Source organism: Trichoplusia ni, chromosome 21, assembly GCF_003590095.1.
Source record: "Trichoplusia ni isolate ovarian cell line Hi5 chromosome 21, tn1, whole genome shotgun sequence".
Classification (NCBI taxonomy): Eukaryota; Metazoa; Arthropoda; class Insecta; order Lepidoptera; family Noctuidae; genus Trichoplusia; species Trichoplusia ni.
Genome location: NC_039498.1, coordinates 4,547,974 through 4,565,697, shown reverse-complemented (window position 1 = coordinate 4,565,697; position 17,724 = coordinate 4,547,974). Strand labels below are relative to the sequence as shown.

Here is a 17,724-nt window from a genome sequence, read left to right as displayed (position 1 = left end):
GTTGTCATGCGCACATCGGCCATTTTGTATAGCGGAATTAGGGCCCAGAGGTCAATTTGCCTACTTATTGCATAGATATCTATGAAAACGCGAGGCCATTTTAATTTAAGGGTCCGTGCTCCAAATCTTTTTTCATCCTTCAAATTTCAATGGCTCGGCAGTAAAAGATACTTACGTAAAAAGAAGGAAACCATGAATAAGGTCATAGAAATAAGGAAAGGTGTTTAAAAACTCAGTATCAATCGCAATATGAAAATACTTCGCAAAAGGATCGCAACAGCTTAACGTTATATAGAAATTATAATCCTATTTATACACATTCATGCATTGTCGGTTCTGGTAAAGTCTAGTCTTCGCGCGCCGACAGCGAGCCTACCTGGATGGCGGCGCGGCGGCGGCGACGCGACGTCCCTTTCCCTCAAGGCTATACTACCGCCCGCGCAAATACAAACTTTGTCGCAAACAGCTAAAGTTCAATTTTCAACACACAACAACTTTTTGAAGCATGCACGCCGGACAATCCTGCATCGATATAAACTCGAAATAGGTAACTTACAAGTTTAAAACATATTAAATAGTAGCAAATAAGAATATCTTGACATGTTTTTTCTCGCTTTGGCAGATAATATTATACCTATTCATTGTTATATTCTAAGTTAAATACTTGTGTATTTTTAAAAGTTTTCAAACTAATGCAGGGTGCTTTTAAATGAAACAACCTCGAAGTCATCACGCAATGATAGCAGCATTATCCACGTACACTTTATAATAACTTTAAAACGATAAATAAACAAGACAAAACATAAACAAAAACATCGGCTATTTGACAGGCGAGCCTCGTGCGCGGACACACAAAACTCGACTTTATTGTAATAAACATTGAAACACTCACCGTGATTATATGATAGTAGAATCGGATGACACTTATACGGTACACTGAGTTTATGCGCACCAGTTCTTTTAAATTCTGATGGGGTTTTTAACAAAGCGTCGTTTCGGCGCAGGAGTGTTGTAACGGATCCGAGCGTCGTCGGCCGTCGCAGGTGACGTGCGACGGTGGCGCCGCGGCGCTGAGCGGCGACCCCGCGAACGCGACGCCGCGCCGCCCCCGCGCCCGCCGACGCCGGCTGAACCCGTCTGGACCTCGCCTGCCTTTTTTTTAATGTTCCCGCTGTCTGAATGTAAGACGCCCGTGCATCAATTTCTTTAAGTTTATGCAACTTGTATTTACTATTTGATCATTTTATACCTCCTTCCCTAGTTTTTTACATCTTAACATGTTACCTCACTCGCAAGACAAGTAAAATACTTATTTACATATATATAATGACGTCCACTTGCAATAAACAAGGTAAATAACATTTTAATGTACAAAATTGGACAGACACTTAATTTAATAATTATAATAAAATAACTATCTACACAACTCCACGTTTATGAAGTGATGAGGAAGCCCCTTTCCAAAGACTATATCTCTTTGCCCCTTTCCGACTCGATTTTAAAATCAAAAATCAAGCAAGTATAGTATAAATAAAAAGAGGTCTTTATAATTTTATTGTCAAAAATACATTTTCCGCGCGAAACAAAAAGGCCCGGATTTAACACGAGAGAAAACTTTAAGCTTAGTTACTTCTTTACATAAATATAAAAAAGTATTGAAAGTTAGTAGGTATTTATTTGTACGATTTCCGTTTCAAACAACTGCTTTTTTGCAACGATTTTTTGTTTTTGATTATCTTTTCAGTCGACTCGTGTTTACTCCGGTACCTCACTGTAGAGTAAATCTAATGTATACTAGTTACCTATCATATTGTTAACTATTTTCGCTAACCATTGTCATTTTAACGTAACTAAAATAAAAATAAACCATACTTACTGAAAAAAAAAAGTAGGTACCTACATACCTACCAAGGATATATCCCGCTGTCGAAATTGTATCCCGCTTTTCTGAACCGACTTCAAAAGGAGGAGGCTCTGTATTCGACTTTTTCATGATTGTTACCTCAGAACTTCGGACTGGATGAACCGGTTTTGTAAATTCTTTTTTTAATTTAATTTAACCTGCAATAGCCGTCACTTGGACCTATACCTAATAGATTGTGGCTGAAAAAAAGTCCGTTCTACTTACGATTTTGTTATTAAACTTATTTTTTTATAGCCAATAGTTATTTTTGCAAAAGGATCGGGCTAAGTTGCTCGCCACACACCTATTTGCAAACAGATAAGGGTTTTGTTTAAGACTTCTAAATTGTTACTTGTTTTTTCCAAAACTTTGGTTTTGTTACTAGTATTTTGGCTTTTCAATTCTCCGAAGAGGCCAAAACTCTATATTTAAGATATTGGATTGGGCGTTAGGTCGTAGTTAATTGTTTTTTTATTTTTTTTTGTGTCGTAGTTGTAAGCTCTTTGTAATTAATTGAACGGTGTTGTCGCTAAGCGACAAAGTTCTTAAATATAAAGAAAAAAACATTGTCAAGATTTCAACTTACCAAACTTAACGTAGGCTTTTTTTAATAGTTAGTTACCTAGACTCGAGAGACCCTTTAGACATGTGCAAGTTAGGACAGACAATAAATACTTACGTCAGAGTGGTTTCCAAATAAGGACTGTAGAACGGTAGTTGAAACTTTACAAAATATCTTAAGACTTCTAAACAAGACACGACAAGTCTGTAGATTAATCTCTTCATGTGCGATCACTAATCTTACTTAAGAACCTATTTTTAGTTCATGAAAAGGTTAAAAACATGTTTCAAAGTAGGTTATAAATTATCCTTCATCAAAATGCATATAATTTAATATTTCGTGCTTAAAGCTTTTTACATTAAAGAGTAAATCTTGATAAAACGTACGCACATTTGTAGTTCTTTCGATGATTCGTTACTGCGTACTTAATTTTGACGTGAAGATGCCGATAACAGATTGATCAGAATTTAGAGTTGAAAACGACGGATCAAGATCTCGAGGTTGAAACAACCTACTGGATAGTTTGCTCTAAGTATGTACGTTTTAGTCAAGCGTGAAGTCGCATTTTTACGACGAAATAGTAATATGACATGATTATAGTCTTGTCCATTTTTATCATAAGACTACTTACTGCATTTGACAATAGACATCCCTTCCTAGTCTATTTTTTATGACTCCTGTTCTAAATACTTTCAATTCTTGGGTCGCGAAGTCTTTCACAGACAGTTAAAGGCACCAAGACACCCAGACTCAGGAATAGCATTCGTGGATTACGCAAACGCTTCCTATGCGGGGATCGAACCCTGAAAAAAGTCGCACACAGTGGGTTTAGCGTGGCGACCTCATGACTCGAATATCCGCTATCGCTTGTAGTCTTCGAGCATTTTGTATGTCTCCTAGAGTCTAACATGACTATGCTGCCGTAAGAAAACCAAAGGTAGGTGTAAGTACTCCCTGTTACAAGTTGATGCCAAGTCCGCTCCAGTCCAGGAGATGGAAAACATCGTCTAACGAGGCGATAAAAATGTTGAGATACAACATTGCCTTTCGTACTGCTTCTGCTAGTAGTTATATAATATAGCCAAGATTCAGTGGGCAACACTGATTACTTACTTTAAATATTTAACAGTAGATATTTTAAAAAGTTTAAAAATATGTTCTCTCCAAACAACTCTGAGGGTTTCAGAGTTGTCCCACTGTACCTAAGTTTCACTAGAAGACTTTTCATTACAGATTCAGTCACTCGGCTTCATATTGAAGCATTGTTCTATCCAAAGGTTCTATCACGCTTTGTCTGATATCACAGTCAACAAATTGAAATATTACCACAGCAGTCACAAGAAACTACTGCTTCTATCAGCAGATTGCCATAAGGAAAAATTCTTAAAATGCTTTTGATCCGAACCACTTTATAAGCACAGTTTAAAAAAGATCCGGTTTATTCTTTTGGAACAAAAACAACAGACTTCTAGTAAAAACTAATGTGCCAGTCTTGATGAAATTTTTTAATGGACCATATGACGGGTAACTTACGAAGCCAGAACGGCTGCGCAGTAAGTTTGCACAGTTGATCTTCTGTTAGAGTCCCCACGCCAAACCTCCTTATTCTGCATAGCTCTCAAGTATGGTGTATATTAACTGTAATATTACCCAGTATCTACTGCAAGTGGTTGTCTAAATTTTCCTTCATACTACTCGTAAACCAAGCCAAACCATGAGATTTCAATTTCGTGATGATACTTACCGTCTTGTATTTCGTAACATTCAAGCGATGAATATTGCACATGTTAATATTATTCACAGTTCTATTGTACTTTGAGCACCTCCTATGATCACCTAAAAATACTTGGCTAACTGACGATGGCAGAAATCTTAGTGCGCTTGACCCTATCATTTCTGATTATCACATGAATATCCTGTCCGATGATGGCATCCTTTTAAGTGTGCAAAAGTGCAAAGAACTATCCATAGCTGCTTTTATTTTTTTCATCATCTCATAGGCGATCTACCTCACTAACAGATGAAATGACGACCACTCTTTCAGGAGTGAAAATTGAATAGGTGACGGTTTGTGCATTTGTTACCTTTTCGACTTTTCAGCTGGAAAAGTCTTGACAAAATCAGGCATGAAGGTAGGCGGTACCCTGGACTGTGAGGTAGACTACTCTTTGTCAGGAGAAGAGTACCAGGGAAAAAGTTAGTTTCTTTAGTCTTTCAGGGTTTCTCTTTCATTTCACTTTCGAACAGTCCAAAAGAATACTGATATCAAAAATACAACATAGGTTTCCTTGAATTTCGCCCGAAAGCACTCCCATGACTCAATACCCATAAGAAAAGAACTACATCACCTTTTTGATGAGTTATTATTTCCAGAATGCAAATTATCATTTTGAATCAAGATTCACTGTTAGATGATTTGAAAAAAATACCAGGAACTACGTCAATCAACTGAGCCTAGACGTAGACATTCCTTATACATATCACTTATCTCTATAAATACTAATAATTCAACAAACTGCAGTGTAGTAATTCTATAATAAGCGTAATGTGCTATAAAAATACACAAGTAGGCCGACATGATGGTGACGAAGACAGATAATCTAATAGGGTATGTAATGATAGTAAATTGAAAGTCATACTATTTAGATTTTGAAGGTGTATAGCTCGTCGCTCATGCCGAGCCTGCTGCCTCGCTTCTTTAGCAAACACGCCTTGTCTCCCTTTATTTCGTGTTATCGCATGCATCTGTATTACACAGAAAATAACCACTTTTGCATGAGCAACAAACGACTTAGATGTTCGAGATAAAAATAAAGTCATAGGTAGCAGTCACTACCTGAACATCAAAAGATTGAATATAAGTTTTTCTATTGGCTGTTGGAACTCTACTCCTACAAGTAAGTATCATTCTGGATCAAGTTATGTATGTATTCAATTTTGTTTACCCACTTGACTGACCAAAAATGATAGAATGAAAAAACTAAATCAAACGTTCTCTCTCTTAAAAGTGAGTTTCATAAAGATTACAAATAAAAACAAAGTGGTGTAAAAATACTTTTGTTAAACACAATCATTAGAAAAACACACATGCTTAATCAAAGTGTAATTTTTATTTAATTACATCTAAATTCTAAAACCGGGCGGAGAGACTACGCCATATCGATATAGGGCGAGCAAAGCGCTGCGACGGTCTCGCCGCCGGTGCACACATTCCTATATTAAAATCACACCTAAAAACTTTACAACGTGAACTTATGCTCGTCAAAACTTATTATAGATTATAATTAACGCTAAAATGTTTTACAATTAAGACAAACGTCGCGTACGGCGCGGTAACATTAAAAACTAATAAATACGTTCCAATTTATTGTTAAGTATTAAGATATTAAACACTAACACATGTAGATGTTATTTTAATCAGTCGATTTACTTCTTAATTCGACGAGCTAGCTCAGAATATCACTTAGTGTAGTTTGCCTTATAGTAAGAGGCGTCGGGTGTGTTGTCGTTCCGATCAGGGGGACATAATATGTAACGCAGCTAATGTATCCCCGGATCGGCACGACAAGTCACCGGAAACGAGTGATACAACAGACCGCCGTGAGCGGCTCGGGCCCATCTACCCGCTGTACCAAGTGATCATCCTCAACGTGCAACCTCATCAGCTGTCCAGTCAAACCGCCTAACTAACATCAATCTAATCGTAAGTCCGACCATCAGGCGGCAATCGTTAGCGGCAGCCACGCGCCCAAATGTGAGCGCGGCTCAAATGCCTGACTTACTTATGCCGTACACTGATGGGACAAACCTTTGAAGGTTTTTAATTATTGTGTTGTTGTGAGGATAAAATAGATGATATAGCGTAACATCAAAATGGAATATGAAACTGTGAGATTAAAATGCTGAGTGAATAAAATAGATTACATAGTAGATATAATATTAAAATGGTATATGAACCTGTGAGATTAAAAATTTACACATTATTAATTTAAAATACAAAATTGATATGAGTATAGAATAAAACATGCATTTAATAAATAATATTTTAGCGGGCATCATGACCGGCCGAGGCGAGTGCGACGTTCTACGTTTGTGCGGCGCCACGGGGCGCGGCCAGAGCTCTCACCAAACATTGCCCAATAATACAAATATATATCTTGCCGGTGCCATATCTAACGGGCACTAATAGTAGAGAATAACCGAGAAACCTCCGAGGTTACGTCTCAGGTCCAGTGGAGTTAATGCTGCGGGCTCCATAGGCAACATCGACAATCCAATATGCAAAATACACCATAACACTACCCCGGATTATAAAAATCATTTTATTAGATACAGCCATTTGTGGCCTGCAAGTTCTTACGAAACTAGATTAATTTTGACACGAATGCTTGAATTGTCTTATCAACTACTGTTCCTATGAAACCCTTACACATTTTCGGTATTAAGCACGATGATAGAGACTCGACCATCAACAATCACGCTTACGTCTATACACTACTTACTTAAATACACTATTTCTAATTTTGTGATTCGACCACCAAACTGGCATATATACTCGTATCACCGCGCAGACCAGACATGTACATAAAGACTGATTGATTTTTGACACAAGATTTCGAGCTTGCCTAGCTATTTGAGAGTATAAAGGCAAGATATAACTCGTCGAATCAACACAGAATCAAGTTTCAGGAGCAATATGATTACTATTATTGCATTTCTTATTAATTCATCATCAATCATCAATTGGAAAACAAAAACTTTTGACTAGACTTAAAAGATATTGTAAAGTAAAAATAATTTTGCGGTGTCAAAAACCAATTGTAATCATGTACAGTTCACTACTACAATATAAATATATGTACAATTAAATTGTTCGTCACTGATTTACTTTTTTTGAAATAGTTTGTTCCACGACAACACCTGCGGTTTGGGGGGATGGCCAGAGGTGGATGGCTGCGGCTGCTGAGGCTGGCTGGGCCCTGCCTCGCCTTGGAAGCCTGCAAAAAAATTCGAATGATACCTTACACATCACTAAATATAATTACTTATCAACAACGCACTCTATTAAAATAATATATAAATACAAAACATGATCTTGTTTGATGCATCATGTTCATTAACCTCATGATTTCTATTAAATAAATAACTTGATTAACAAAACAGTACCTTTCTCGACAAAGCTTTTAAATATGTGCTTGTGTCGGACAGACTCCCAATTGGCGCGACGCTACTCGGTTATCTCTCGCTCTCCCCCTCCCGCACCCGTCTTGTCTACGATGCACGAGCGAGCCACAGACGCAAACAACCTGGATAAAGCACACACACACAATGAATACGACAGTTAAGGGTCAATTATCACACAAACATAAGTCATCATGCCAAACATCAAGAGCTAGAGAGTGCCACAAATACTAATATATGCGACTCAACCCCACTGGTCAGTGCGAGTTTAACATTAGCAGAAACACTTAAAATGACCGTTGCTACTGCGGTGGACCGCACGTCAACAGCAGCAACGCATTGCGGAAATGAACTTCATTATATCTATAGTTTAAAGATTTCTGCCAGTGTCGTTTTATGATCACACAAATATCAATTATAACTAAGTACTACGATTAAAGGCGCGCCAGATATGTGCTACCACTGATGTGCCGTCGACATTGAGAGTTACGCTATCTAAACACATTTTAAACCAGAACACACTTATTTCTTAGCATTTGATGAACAATGAATTTGTTTAACAGCCTAAACATGTATCTAAACATATTCGCATGCCAGTTAATGTACTCATTTGTGCCAGTATTTTTGTGAACATCGTCGGTGTTGTTGGCACACCTTCACAGAGAAAATATAATCGTTGACTACCGATGTTCACAATCATACTATATTTTTAACACAATGTTGTAAACATTTAATTACTACCATAGATAGCTAAAGTCTGTATGAGAGGGGAGGAACATTTAATTGAAACGACACAAACATGTATCTAAAACACTGTAAACATCAAGTCATAATATTGTTGTCCTGATTTGCTAGGTCAATGGTGATCTGGGTGATCAATGATTTTTGCAAAACTTCCACATCAATATATCAATGTCTTTTGACAATTCTAATGACTTATTTAGCTTAGGCAAGCAAACATTATAAGTACAATTTATTTATGTTGTGAAGAGGTGTGCCCTCAAAGGTTATTTTTTAGGTCTTGACAAGCAAAAACTTTTTATGGACATAATTTAAATCTACTAGGAAGAAAAAATAATAAAGACTGGGTCGGGGCTTGATTGGTCGATAAGTCCTAATTTAAGGGTCTAGCAGAACTTTGGAGCAGTGGGGTTATTGTGCAGAGGTTGCCTTGGAGCAGTCCCGGTAACCTTAATCTTTACGGGTTAAGCTTTAGCCTTGCAACGTGATTCTTCTATCTTCACTACGCGATAAAAAATATGCCAAAAATAAATACGATTAGACGGCAGTTACGTTAATATGGAATACCATGTAGATTATACGCGATCGACAACATTAAGCGCGTAAGATCTGTGATGGGAAAATTCAGTAGGCAATTGTTTCAGGATTGAAAAAGCTTATTAGCTTACTTTCGCATTATTGAAATATAATAAAATGACCAAAACGTTACTTGAGAATAGCCATACGTTGCAGCATCTAAGGTTATTATTATGACACTGAATTATAACATGTGACTTTAAATACTTAAAAGAGGGAAGTGTCATGAACGCATTTCTGTTGCGAGAAGTATATTTTTGTAATTAAATGACTTTTTTATTTTTGCATAATAATTTACAAACTGAGGTGCTTGTCGAAAAGGTAATAATTGAATGATTATTTTTTTAGTTTTTAGCTCAGAATCTGCCCGCCTATATGTAAACCTAGGTATATAAATAAACATTACATTTCGAATGGTAGATAGCGTTAGTCTCGTCCTAATCATCCTAATAAACTTGATGACTTGATGTGTGACATACGGAACCATAACTCATAGACGAATAGCATTTCCACTGCCAGAAATACTGATAAGTACTCATAATTTAAATTATCCATATAGAGGAACAGCATATCAGTGGCCACATAAAAACTGATTCAGTCTGACTTAATGATTCCTAGCTACCTTTGCCGTGCAACCAATCGTTCTAAGTAATGGGCCTGACTCTTTTAATCACAAACTAAATTAATTTTAAGCTATCGCTATCTTTTTCATGTAAGATTTGATATCAATTAGAGCTGACAAATTCAGTTCAGACAACTAAAATTGTCAAACAGATTTGTCAACACAATAAAGTGTCGTCCTCTTGAAAATTGAAAATGTTGTCGCCCAGTTCTTGACTATTCTTGATAGTTGTTGATAGAAATGCTTTTATTGTTATTTAGTTTGCGAACAAGAGAGTCAAAGCCAACGTCAATTTATTGCGAAGCTTTTCAGAACGCACATGAAGCTTACATGGAACATAAACATGCACGTGCGAACTCTCATGAGGATGCGTTTCATCATGACGCGTTCTACAAGATTCATTCGTTTTGGATTAAAATATTTAGTAAATGAAAATTGCCAAATGTATCAACTGCATAAATATGTATTATTTTAGTAATAGGGTATTTGATTAAAAATCCTAATAAATCAGGTAGATTTCAATAAAATATTGGACTCGTATTTGGATTACTCGAGACATTAAAAAATACGTCTCCAATATTTTATGAAATAAATCTGACGGACTAATTAGATTTTTTAACTTCAAATACCAATTGGTGAAACGGAAAACTTAATTTTCATAACCATGCTTTGAGAAGTAATTAAAATTTTATTTAAATGCAGTCAGAACGTTCTTTTGCCAGATTTTTATAATCGAGTGCGTACATACATGGATGAAAATTGTAATAAATGATGTAACGCATCTATCTAGTCAAAACATTTATGATTGATCAAGAACACAATCTGAAATATTGTTTTATTACAGATTGGCGTCTATATACATGAAACATTAGAGAGGGGGATAGGAAAAACAACACGTAACAAAATATAATTAATTTCACGTAACTGAATTTTCAATTTCCCGGGGTTGCAAGGGATAAAAAAATGCATTATTATTTATTTGACAGAACATTTTATGATATACATCAAATGCTGTAAAATTGAATAGAAATGTCACAACAAACAGCAGTTTCCAAGAGCTTTAGGTAAGCGTAACACAAAAGTTGCCTTAACTTTTGGTCACGAAATAGTTCTATGTCTACTCAGTCTTGCAACCACCTTTCACCTGATCTGTACACACGGGACAGGTACGCCCAACTTTGTTGATACTCTGCATGGTAAAGAATCGATTTAGAATTGTATTAAAGGTTAGCCGTGCGTGGATCAATTTCATATACAACTGTTACTGCTCCCTAAATTACCCTGGTACAAATAATTATTAATATACCTACCTAATGTATTCAAAGGTTAGCCTTCTGAAAACCAAAGGTTTAATATACCTTGACAAAATTTTACCTCGTAACATTTATGTATTGTAACGCCCTGCCCAACCGTCGTTTCTATGTTAACATAGCGCGTACGCGGGAATTCTTTCCTTCCTCCCGCTCCCGTCCCGCTCCCGCCCCGCGCAGGACGACGCGCGATGTCGTTCGCCGCTCGCGTGATCGACAGTTCGCTCCCGCCAACCGCCGCAGCGCGCACGAAATCGTTGCGCTCGCGACCGTTACTAGTTATTAAGAATATTTACTGTGTATGAACATTGTGTGCCTGAATAGACTATTTTTAACTCTAATCTTGGTTTTACTTCAATTTGCGGAACCCAGAACTCAAACGAATGTTATAAGTGGCGCTCCAACTCGTGGCCGCGAACCAGTTTAAACCAGTTTGTGCTTGTCGACCGGTAACGATTTTTCGGTGTTAAGTTCCTGTGTTCCTGTTCTCTGGTACCTACGTTAAGAGTGAAGATGCCTCCACGTAAAGTACGAACTGACCCAGGTGACCTTGACGCGCAGGCCAGCTCGGATGAAGAACCTGGAAGATCTTCGTCAGTGCTCATGTCTGGGGACCAGCTGACTTCATTTCTGACCGCCTTCGCGAACACTCAGGCGGAAGCAAATCGGCAGCTCGTCGAATCCCTCATGGCATCGCACGCGGCGCGTGGTTATACCGCGACGCCCTCACCGACACCGTCGTCGTCAACTAGTAAATCAGGCAACATGTCCAAGTGTACGGCACGTTTTGATGGTCAAAACCGAGACCCTGAAATGGTAGAAGCCTTCATTGACTCCGTCGAAATGTATAAGGAGTGTGCATTGGTTACCGATGACCTTGCGCTTCGTGGTCTCCCGATGCTGCTACACGGCGAGGCTGCAGTATGGTGGAGAGGGATCCGGACGGAGGTGTCCTCGTGGTCCGAAGCCGTCAAACGACTACGTAGTATGTACGGTACTCCGTGTCCTGCTCATAAGCTGTATCGAAAGATATTCGCAAACGAACAAAATGAAGAACTCGCGGACTCCTTCATTGTACGTTTACGAGGTATGATCACTAAGTTACCTTACGTATTACCCGAAGAAGCTAAGTTAGATATTATATACGGATTATTACATAAACGTATTCGAAAGCGATTACCCCGGGACACGGTTAACACTATTGAGTCGCTAATCGACAAAGCCCGAGATATAGAAGAATCTATCACGGAACATTCCAACGCAAGTACTTCCTCGCAGTCGGCGCCAACGGAGACGACGCAGCCGCCCGCGCGCTGCGCGCAGGCCGGCCCGCGGCCGCCGCGCGCTGCTGCTCCGTGCATCAATTCGGCGGGAAACGGTGCAATGACCCCGACGCTCAGTGGTGCGTTAGCGCAGCAGTCGATCTCGCGTTCGCAGGTTCGATCCGTACGTAATATGTGCAACGAATTGCAAAGTGCCGATAATAATAATACCGCGAGTGTATCAAAGTTGTTTTGTGTGTATTGTAAAGGTCGAGGTCATACGCGTGAATCGTGTCCAAAGAAAGACTCTAAAGTATCGTCTAGTAATAATAAATCTAGCCTTATTTGTTATGGTTGTGGTGAAAAAGGGTTTGTTCGAGCAAACTGTCCTACTTGTAAAAGTAATGTATCGAGTTTGAGTTGTAATGTTATTAATTCAAATGAACCACAACTTCAACATAATGTATTTTATTCACTTACCACGGCAGAAGACTGTATTAATGTAAATACAAGCACGAATAGTATCATTATGCAAGACCGACCTATATTAAATATTGAGATATTAGGTTATAGTGGTTCAGCGCTTATAGATACTGCCGCCCGGCGTAGTATCGCGGGTTCAACCCTATATAGACTACTTCTACGTTTAGGTGTCAAATTTAAGTCTCAGATGATGTCGATTAGACTTGCGGATGGTAGTATTCGTACGAATATCGTATTGTTAGCATGTGTTAATGTAAGTTGTATGTCTCTGTGTATTCCCATTGAGTTTGTGGTTTTTCCCGATGCCTCAAATAACGAAACGCTATTAGGGATAGATTACATTACAAAGTCTAAGTTGGTGTTGAATTTTTCCTCTATGACATGGTATACAGCTGATCGGCCTCAGGTCATTCACCCCCTACTGACGGAGAGTTCTCGCGAGGCGGTGGTGGAGTGTGCTTCTCTCAGCCTACTGAGGGGAGATGAGGGCACTCTGTTGACTGAGGAGGAGCGTGGTGGCTTGGAGAATTTACTTGGTGAGTATTCCGATATTTTTGATAAAAACGGGGAACCGACGCCATTTGCCGAACATCATATTGATACGGGCGATCATCCTCCTATTGCCGTGCCACCGTACCGTGTTACGCCAGCGAAGAAGGAGTTAATTCGCATGGAACTAGATAAAATGTTAGAAGATGGAATTATTGAAGAGTGCGAGTCTGCATGGTCTGCACCGATTGTTTTGGTGCCTAAGTCCAATGGTGGGTACAGGTTTTGTGTTGATTATAGACGCCTCAACGCTGTTACGAAAACAGATGCGTATCCTATGCCGCGTATTGAAGAGTTGCTCCAGTCTACTAAGAAAGGTTGCGTGATGAGTTCCTGTGACCTTCGGAGTGGCTATTGGCAATGCAGAGTAAAGGATCAGGATAAAACCGCGTTTGTCACGCCGTTTGGTACGTATCGGTTCTTACGAATGCCTTTTGGTCTGAAGAACGCGCCGGCTACGTTCCAGAGGCTTATAGATCGCTTCCGTTCAGGATCATCACTCAAAGATGTCATCGTACTGACGTACCTTGATGATATATTGGTGATATCTGACTCATATGCTCGTCATTTGCTAGATCTCCGTGCGGTATTTGACCGTCTCCGCTTATTTAAGCTCCGTGCGAATCGGGACAAGTGTGTCTTCGCCAGAGAGAAGGTTAAGTACCTCGGTCACGTGATCTCACCTGAAGGTATATCCCCGGATGAGGAGAAGGTGCTTGCTGTGGTAGGTATGAAAGAGCCTATTTGCCTTCAACAGCTGCGCACCTTCCTCCAGACGTGTTCGTGGTTTCGTAAGTTCATACCAGACTTCGCGAAAGTGGCCGAACCACTTACTCGATTAACTAAGAAGTCTCAGGCGTGGGTATGGAGTACGGAGCAAGGTAAAGCTTTTGAAACTCTTAAGAAACTTCTGACCACAGCACCCATTCTTGTACAAGCGGACTATACGAAACCATTCGTATTGCGGACTGACGCTAGTAATTACGCACTAGGCGCAGCCTTACTCCAGGGGGAGTCACCAAATCAAGAACATCCAATTGAATATGCCAGCCGTCTGCTCACTCCAGCCGAGCAGAATTATTCCACCACGGAGAGGGAGGCTCTCGCAGTGGTGTGGGCAGTGGAACGTTTCCGAGGTTACATCGATGGTCACCAGATCAACGTGATGACAGATCACCAGCCCCTAAAATGGCTTTTTACCCTCAAGTCTCCAAGTGGCAGATTAGTACGTTGGGCCCTGAAGTTGCAATCGTTCGACCTGCGTATCGAGTATACCCCAGGTAAGGTTAACGTTCTTGCCGATACGCTCAGCCGCCCCGTGACAGACGATGGTCCTGCAACCGAATCGGCTGTCTGTCCTGTTGTTGTTGACGTACCGCGCTGGAATGCATCTTCCACCCGTGATGCGCAGTTAGCTGATCCGGAAGTTGCGAAGATCATCCATGACCTCGAAGGTAATGATGAACTTAACATAAATCGTTGGTCTGAGAGAGGCTATCTCCTGAATCAAGGTGTCCTGTATCGGTATGTCCCTGATACTGATTCCGAGGAGCCTCAACTCGTCGTACCGGAGAGCCTGCGGAATCAAGTCATGTTCGAATGCCATGACTCGCCTACCGCCGCTCATGGTGGGATTGATAGAACAATACATCGTATCTCGCAAAGATTCTATTTTCCTGGTATGAGATGTTTTGTAACCAAGTACTTGAAGACTTGCATCGAGTGTCAACGCTACAAGCCATCAACTCTCAAACCAGCCGGCTTGCTTCAAACTCCTGTCCCGTCTCAAAGGTTTGAAACTATCGCAGTTGATCTTTTTGGTCCGTTGCCTAAAGGACTCCAAGGTGAGAGATGGATCCTCATCGTGGAGGACACCACTAGCAAGTGGGTGGAAGTCTTCGCTCTCATCGAAGCTACAGCAGAGACGTGTGCTAAAACTTTGGTCAATGAGGTATTTATGAGATTCGGTCTTCCTAGGCGGATGATTTCTGATAACGGAGTGCAATTCGTTGCAGACGTTATGCAAAAAGCGATGTATGTTCTAGGTGTGAAACAAAGCCTGGTGCCCTTATATCACCCACAGGCGAATCCAGTCGAGCGAAAGAACAGGGACCTAAAGGCTCAGCTCGCCATCTTAGTGGAAGGTCGCCATCAGACTTGGCCAGAGGTATTACCGTTTGTACGGTTTGCTTTTAATAGTTCAGTGACTACATCCACGGATCGTACCCCAGCTTACTTGACGTTCGGTCGTGAGCTGCGGTCACCCTTAACTGCTCAGGCAGATCTCCGAGTAGTGGTGGAATCGGAGAATTTTGTTCCCCAAATTACGCCTTATCTGCTGAAACTCGCAGACACCGTCTCGACGGCCAAAGAGACTCTGGAACGGCAGCAAGATGTCCGTAAGTCATATGCCGATAAGTGTCGGTCGTCAGTTTATGATTATCAGGAAGGAGACTTAGTCCTAATGCGAACCCATACTCTCAGTAACGCATCAAAAGGTGTCACCTCGAAATTTAATCCGAAACGGGATGGACCGTACGTCGTCTCTAAAAAGGTGAGTCCTACTACATTCCTCCTAGCTCATGATAAGACAGGAGAAATCATCGGCAAGTATCACGTATCAGATTTGCGTCCTTACCATGCTAGGGAGGGTGAATGTCCTGAGCCGATTATCCCTAAACGTAATAGAGGTCGCCCTCGAAAGGTGACCTAACCGCAGCGCTTTTCTTGTATTTGACCACTCGGAGTACCTTCCGCTGGTCAAAAGGGGGAGAGTGTAACGCCCTGCCCAACCGTCGTTTCTATGTTAACATAGCGCGTACGCGGGAATTCTTTCCTTCCTCCCGCTCCCGTCCCGCTCCCGCCCCGCGCAGGACGACGCGCGATGTCGCTCGCCGCTCGCGTGATCGACAGTTCGCTCCCGCCAACCGCCGCAGCGCGCACGAAATCGTTGCGCTCGCGACCGTTACTAGTTATTAAGAATATTTACTGTGTATGAACATTGTGTGCCTGAATAGACTATTTTTAACTCTAATCTTGGTTTTACTTCAATTTGCGGAACCCAGAACTCAAACGAATGTTATAGTATTATATTTCTTACAAATAAAGAACATATTATAAATGAATGATGAGTGAATTTGTGGTGAATGATTATGATTAATAATTATAATACAATGGATTGATGAACAAAAAGGGCAACGAATTATTTGTTTGTTCAGAGATCTATAAATAGTATTAACATAATCAAATAAATAAGGATTAATCAATATTGGATACTTGTCTTGTATAAAAAGTTATAATTAGAAAGCAAAGCGATATAATATATCTATTGGTGAATTCTATTAGTACGAAAAAAAAAACAATAAAATGGTTTAGTTTCCTAACGCTCAAATATCTCATGTCAATGTAACGGTATACTATTTGAAAGCAAATAACCTATTTCCACCTCTCTCAGCATTAGAATTTCAATACTCATTATGTACCAATAACCGGCTTGTTTGAACACGATTCTCTGATTTATAGTATGTATAAATATAATTAAAACATACATACCGATGTAACGTACATGTGTTACTACCGCAGTTGTAATGGAGCGCTTACACGAGGCATTTTAGGAGAAACAACTGTCGAACACTAGTATCTAGTGGTATTGAGAAACTCTGACTACAGGGGGAAACAAGTGGTGGACGTTACTTGAGGCTGACATCTTAATATCAGGAAATTAATAAGCCTGAGTAAGCACACCTTAACTTTCACCGCTCACATTAGCAAGTCTACAATAAATAAGAAACTTCCGGACATGCAAATCCTTCCACCATACAAAAAAAAATTACAATTGAATATGAACTGTGAGAATTGTATATAGAAAGTGATACATTTTCAATAGTCTAACTCAATTGACCATAATAATATGATAATGATAGTGGATCCATTTGCTTAAATACTTAAAGAAAGGTAAACAGGTTATGTCTAATTATAGTAACGGACTAGTGTTTTTTTTTATTTGGAAACATTTGTTGTTTTTTTTACCATTAGATTTTAGTGGCATTTTATTCTTTAACTGATTTCTTAGACCAGAAGACACACTATGATTGTTTGCCTTTTTTTAAACACCTAAACAAATGGAGTATAGATATGAATATCCGGACTTGATTATGTGCCATATAAAAATTCTGCAATCTTATTCTAAAAGAGGTGTAGTTTTATTAAAGCTTTTTAATTTATTCCTATTTTCAAACAAGCAAGTATTCATACACATTTAGGTTTATATCAAAATATTCATACTGAAAATTCTGGTTTAGTAAAATTGACGTACTTCTCTCAGTAATGCAAAAACCCTTTAATATCCTAGATGTACAAGCTCTACCAACATGTCACGGTCGACTAGCGGATCGGGTCAGTTAAACTTGGTTAATATGGAGATGTACTCAGTTTACTAGTGACAACTTTGTGGATTTTTAAGAGTAACACTTAATTGTTTTGCTAGGTATCATGGGATAAATATAAAACGTTTTGGAAATTCACACATACACAAT

General features: G+C 39.5%; 2 protein-coding genes across 4 annotated transcripts in view; both read right to left on the bottom strand.

Annotated features, from left to right (window-relative positions):
• The window catches only part of LOC113504132 (protein bric-a-brac 1-like), a 218,046-nt gene extending 216,555 nt beyond the window's left edge, over nt 1-1,491 (bottom strand). The window contains exon 1 of the mRNA XM_026886278.1: nt 893-1,491. The gene's annotated coding sequence lies outside the window, so the exon portion shown is untranslated. The remainder of the gene's footprint in view (nt 1-892) is intronic.
• Nucleotides 1,492-5,555: 4,064 nt separating this feature from the next.
• Nucleotides 5,556-17,724, bottom strand: part of LOC113504324 (CCR4-NOT transcription complex subunit 1) — a 30,684-nt gene continuing 18,515 nt past the window's right edge. For all 3 annotated transcript variants that reach the window (XM_026886583.1, XM_026886584.1, XM_026886585.1), the window contains exons 15-16: nt 7,632-7,771; nt 5,556-7,462 (exon numbers count right to left, since the gene is read on the bottom strand). In XM_026886583.1, the coding sequence (XP_026742384.1) occupies nt 7,693-7,771 (79 nt within the window). In that variant the 3' untranslated portion in view covers nt 5,556-7,462; nt 7,632-7,692. The remainder of the gene's footprint in view (nt 7,463-7,631; nt 7,772-17,724) is intronic.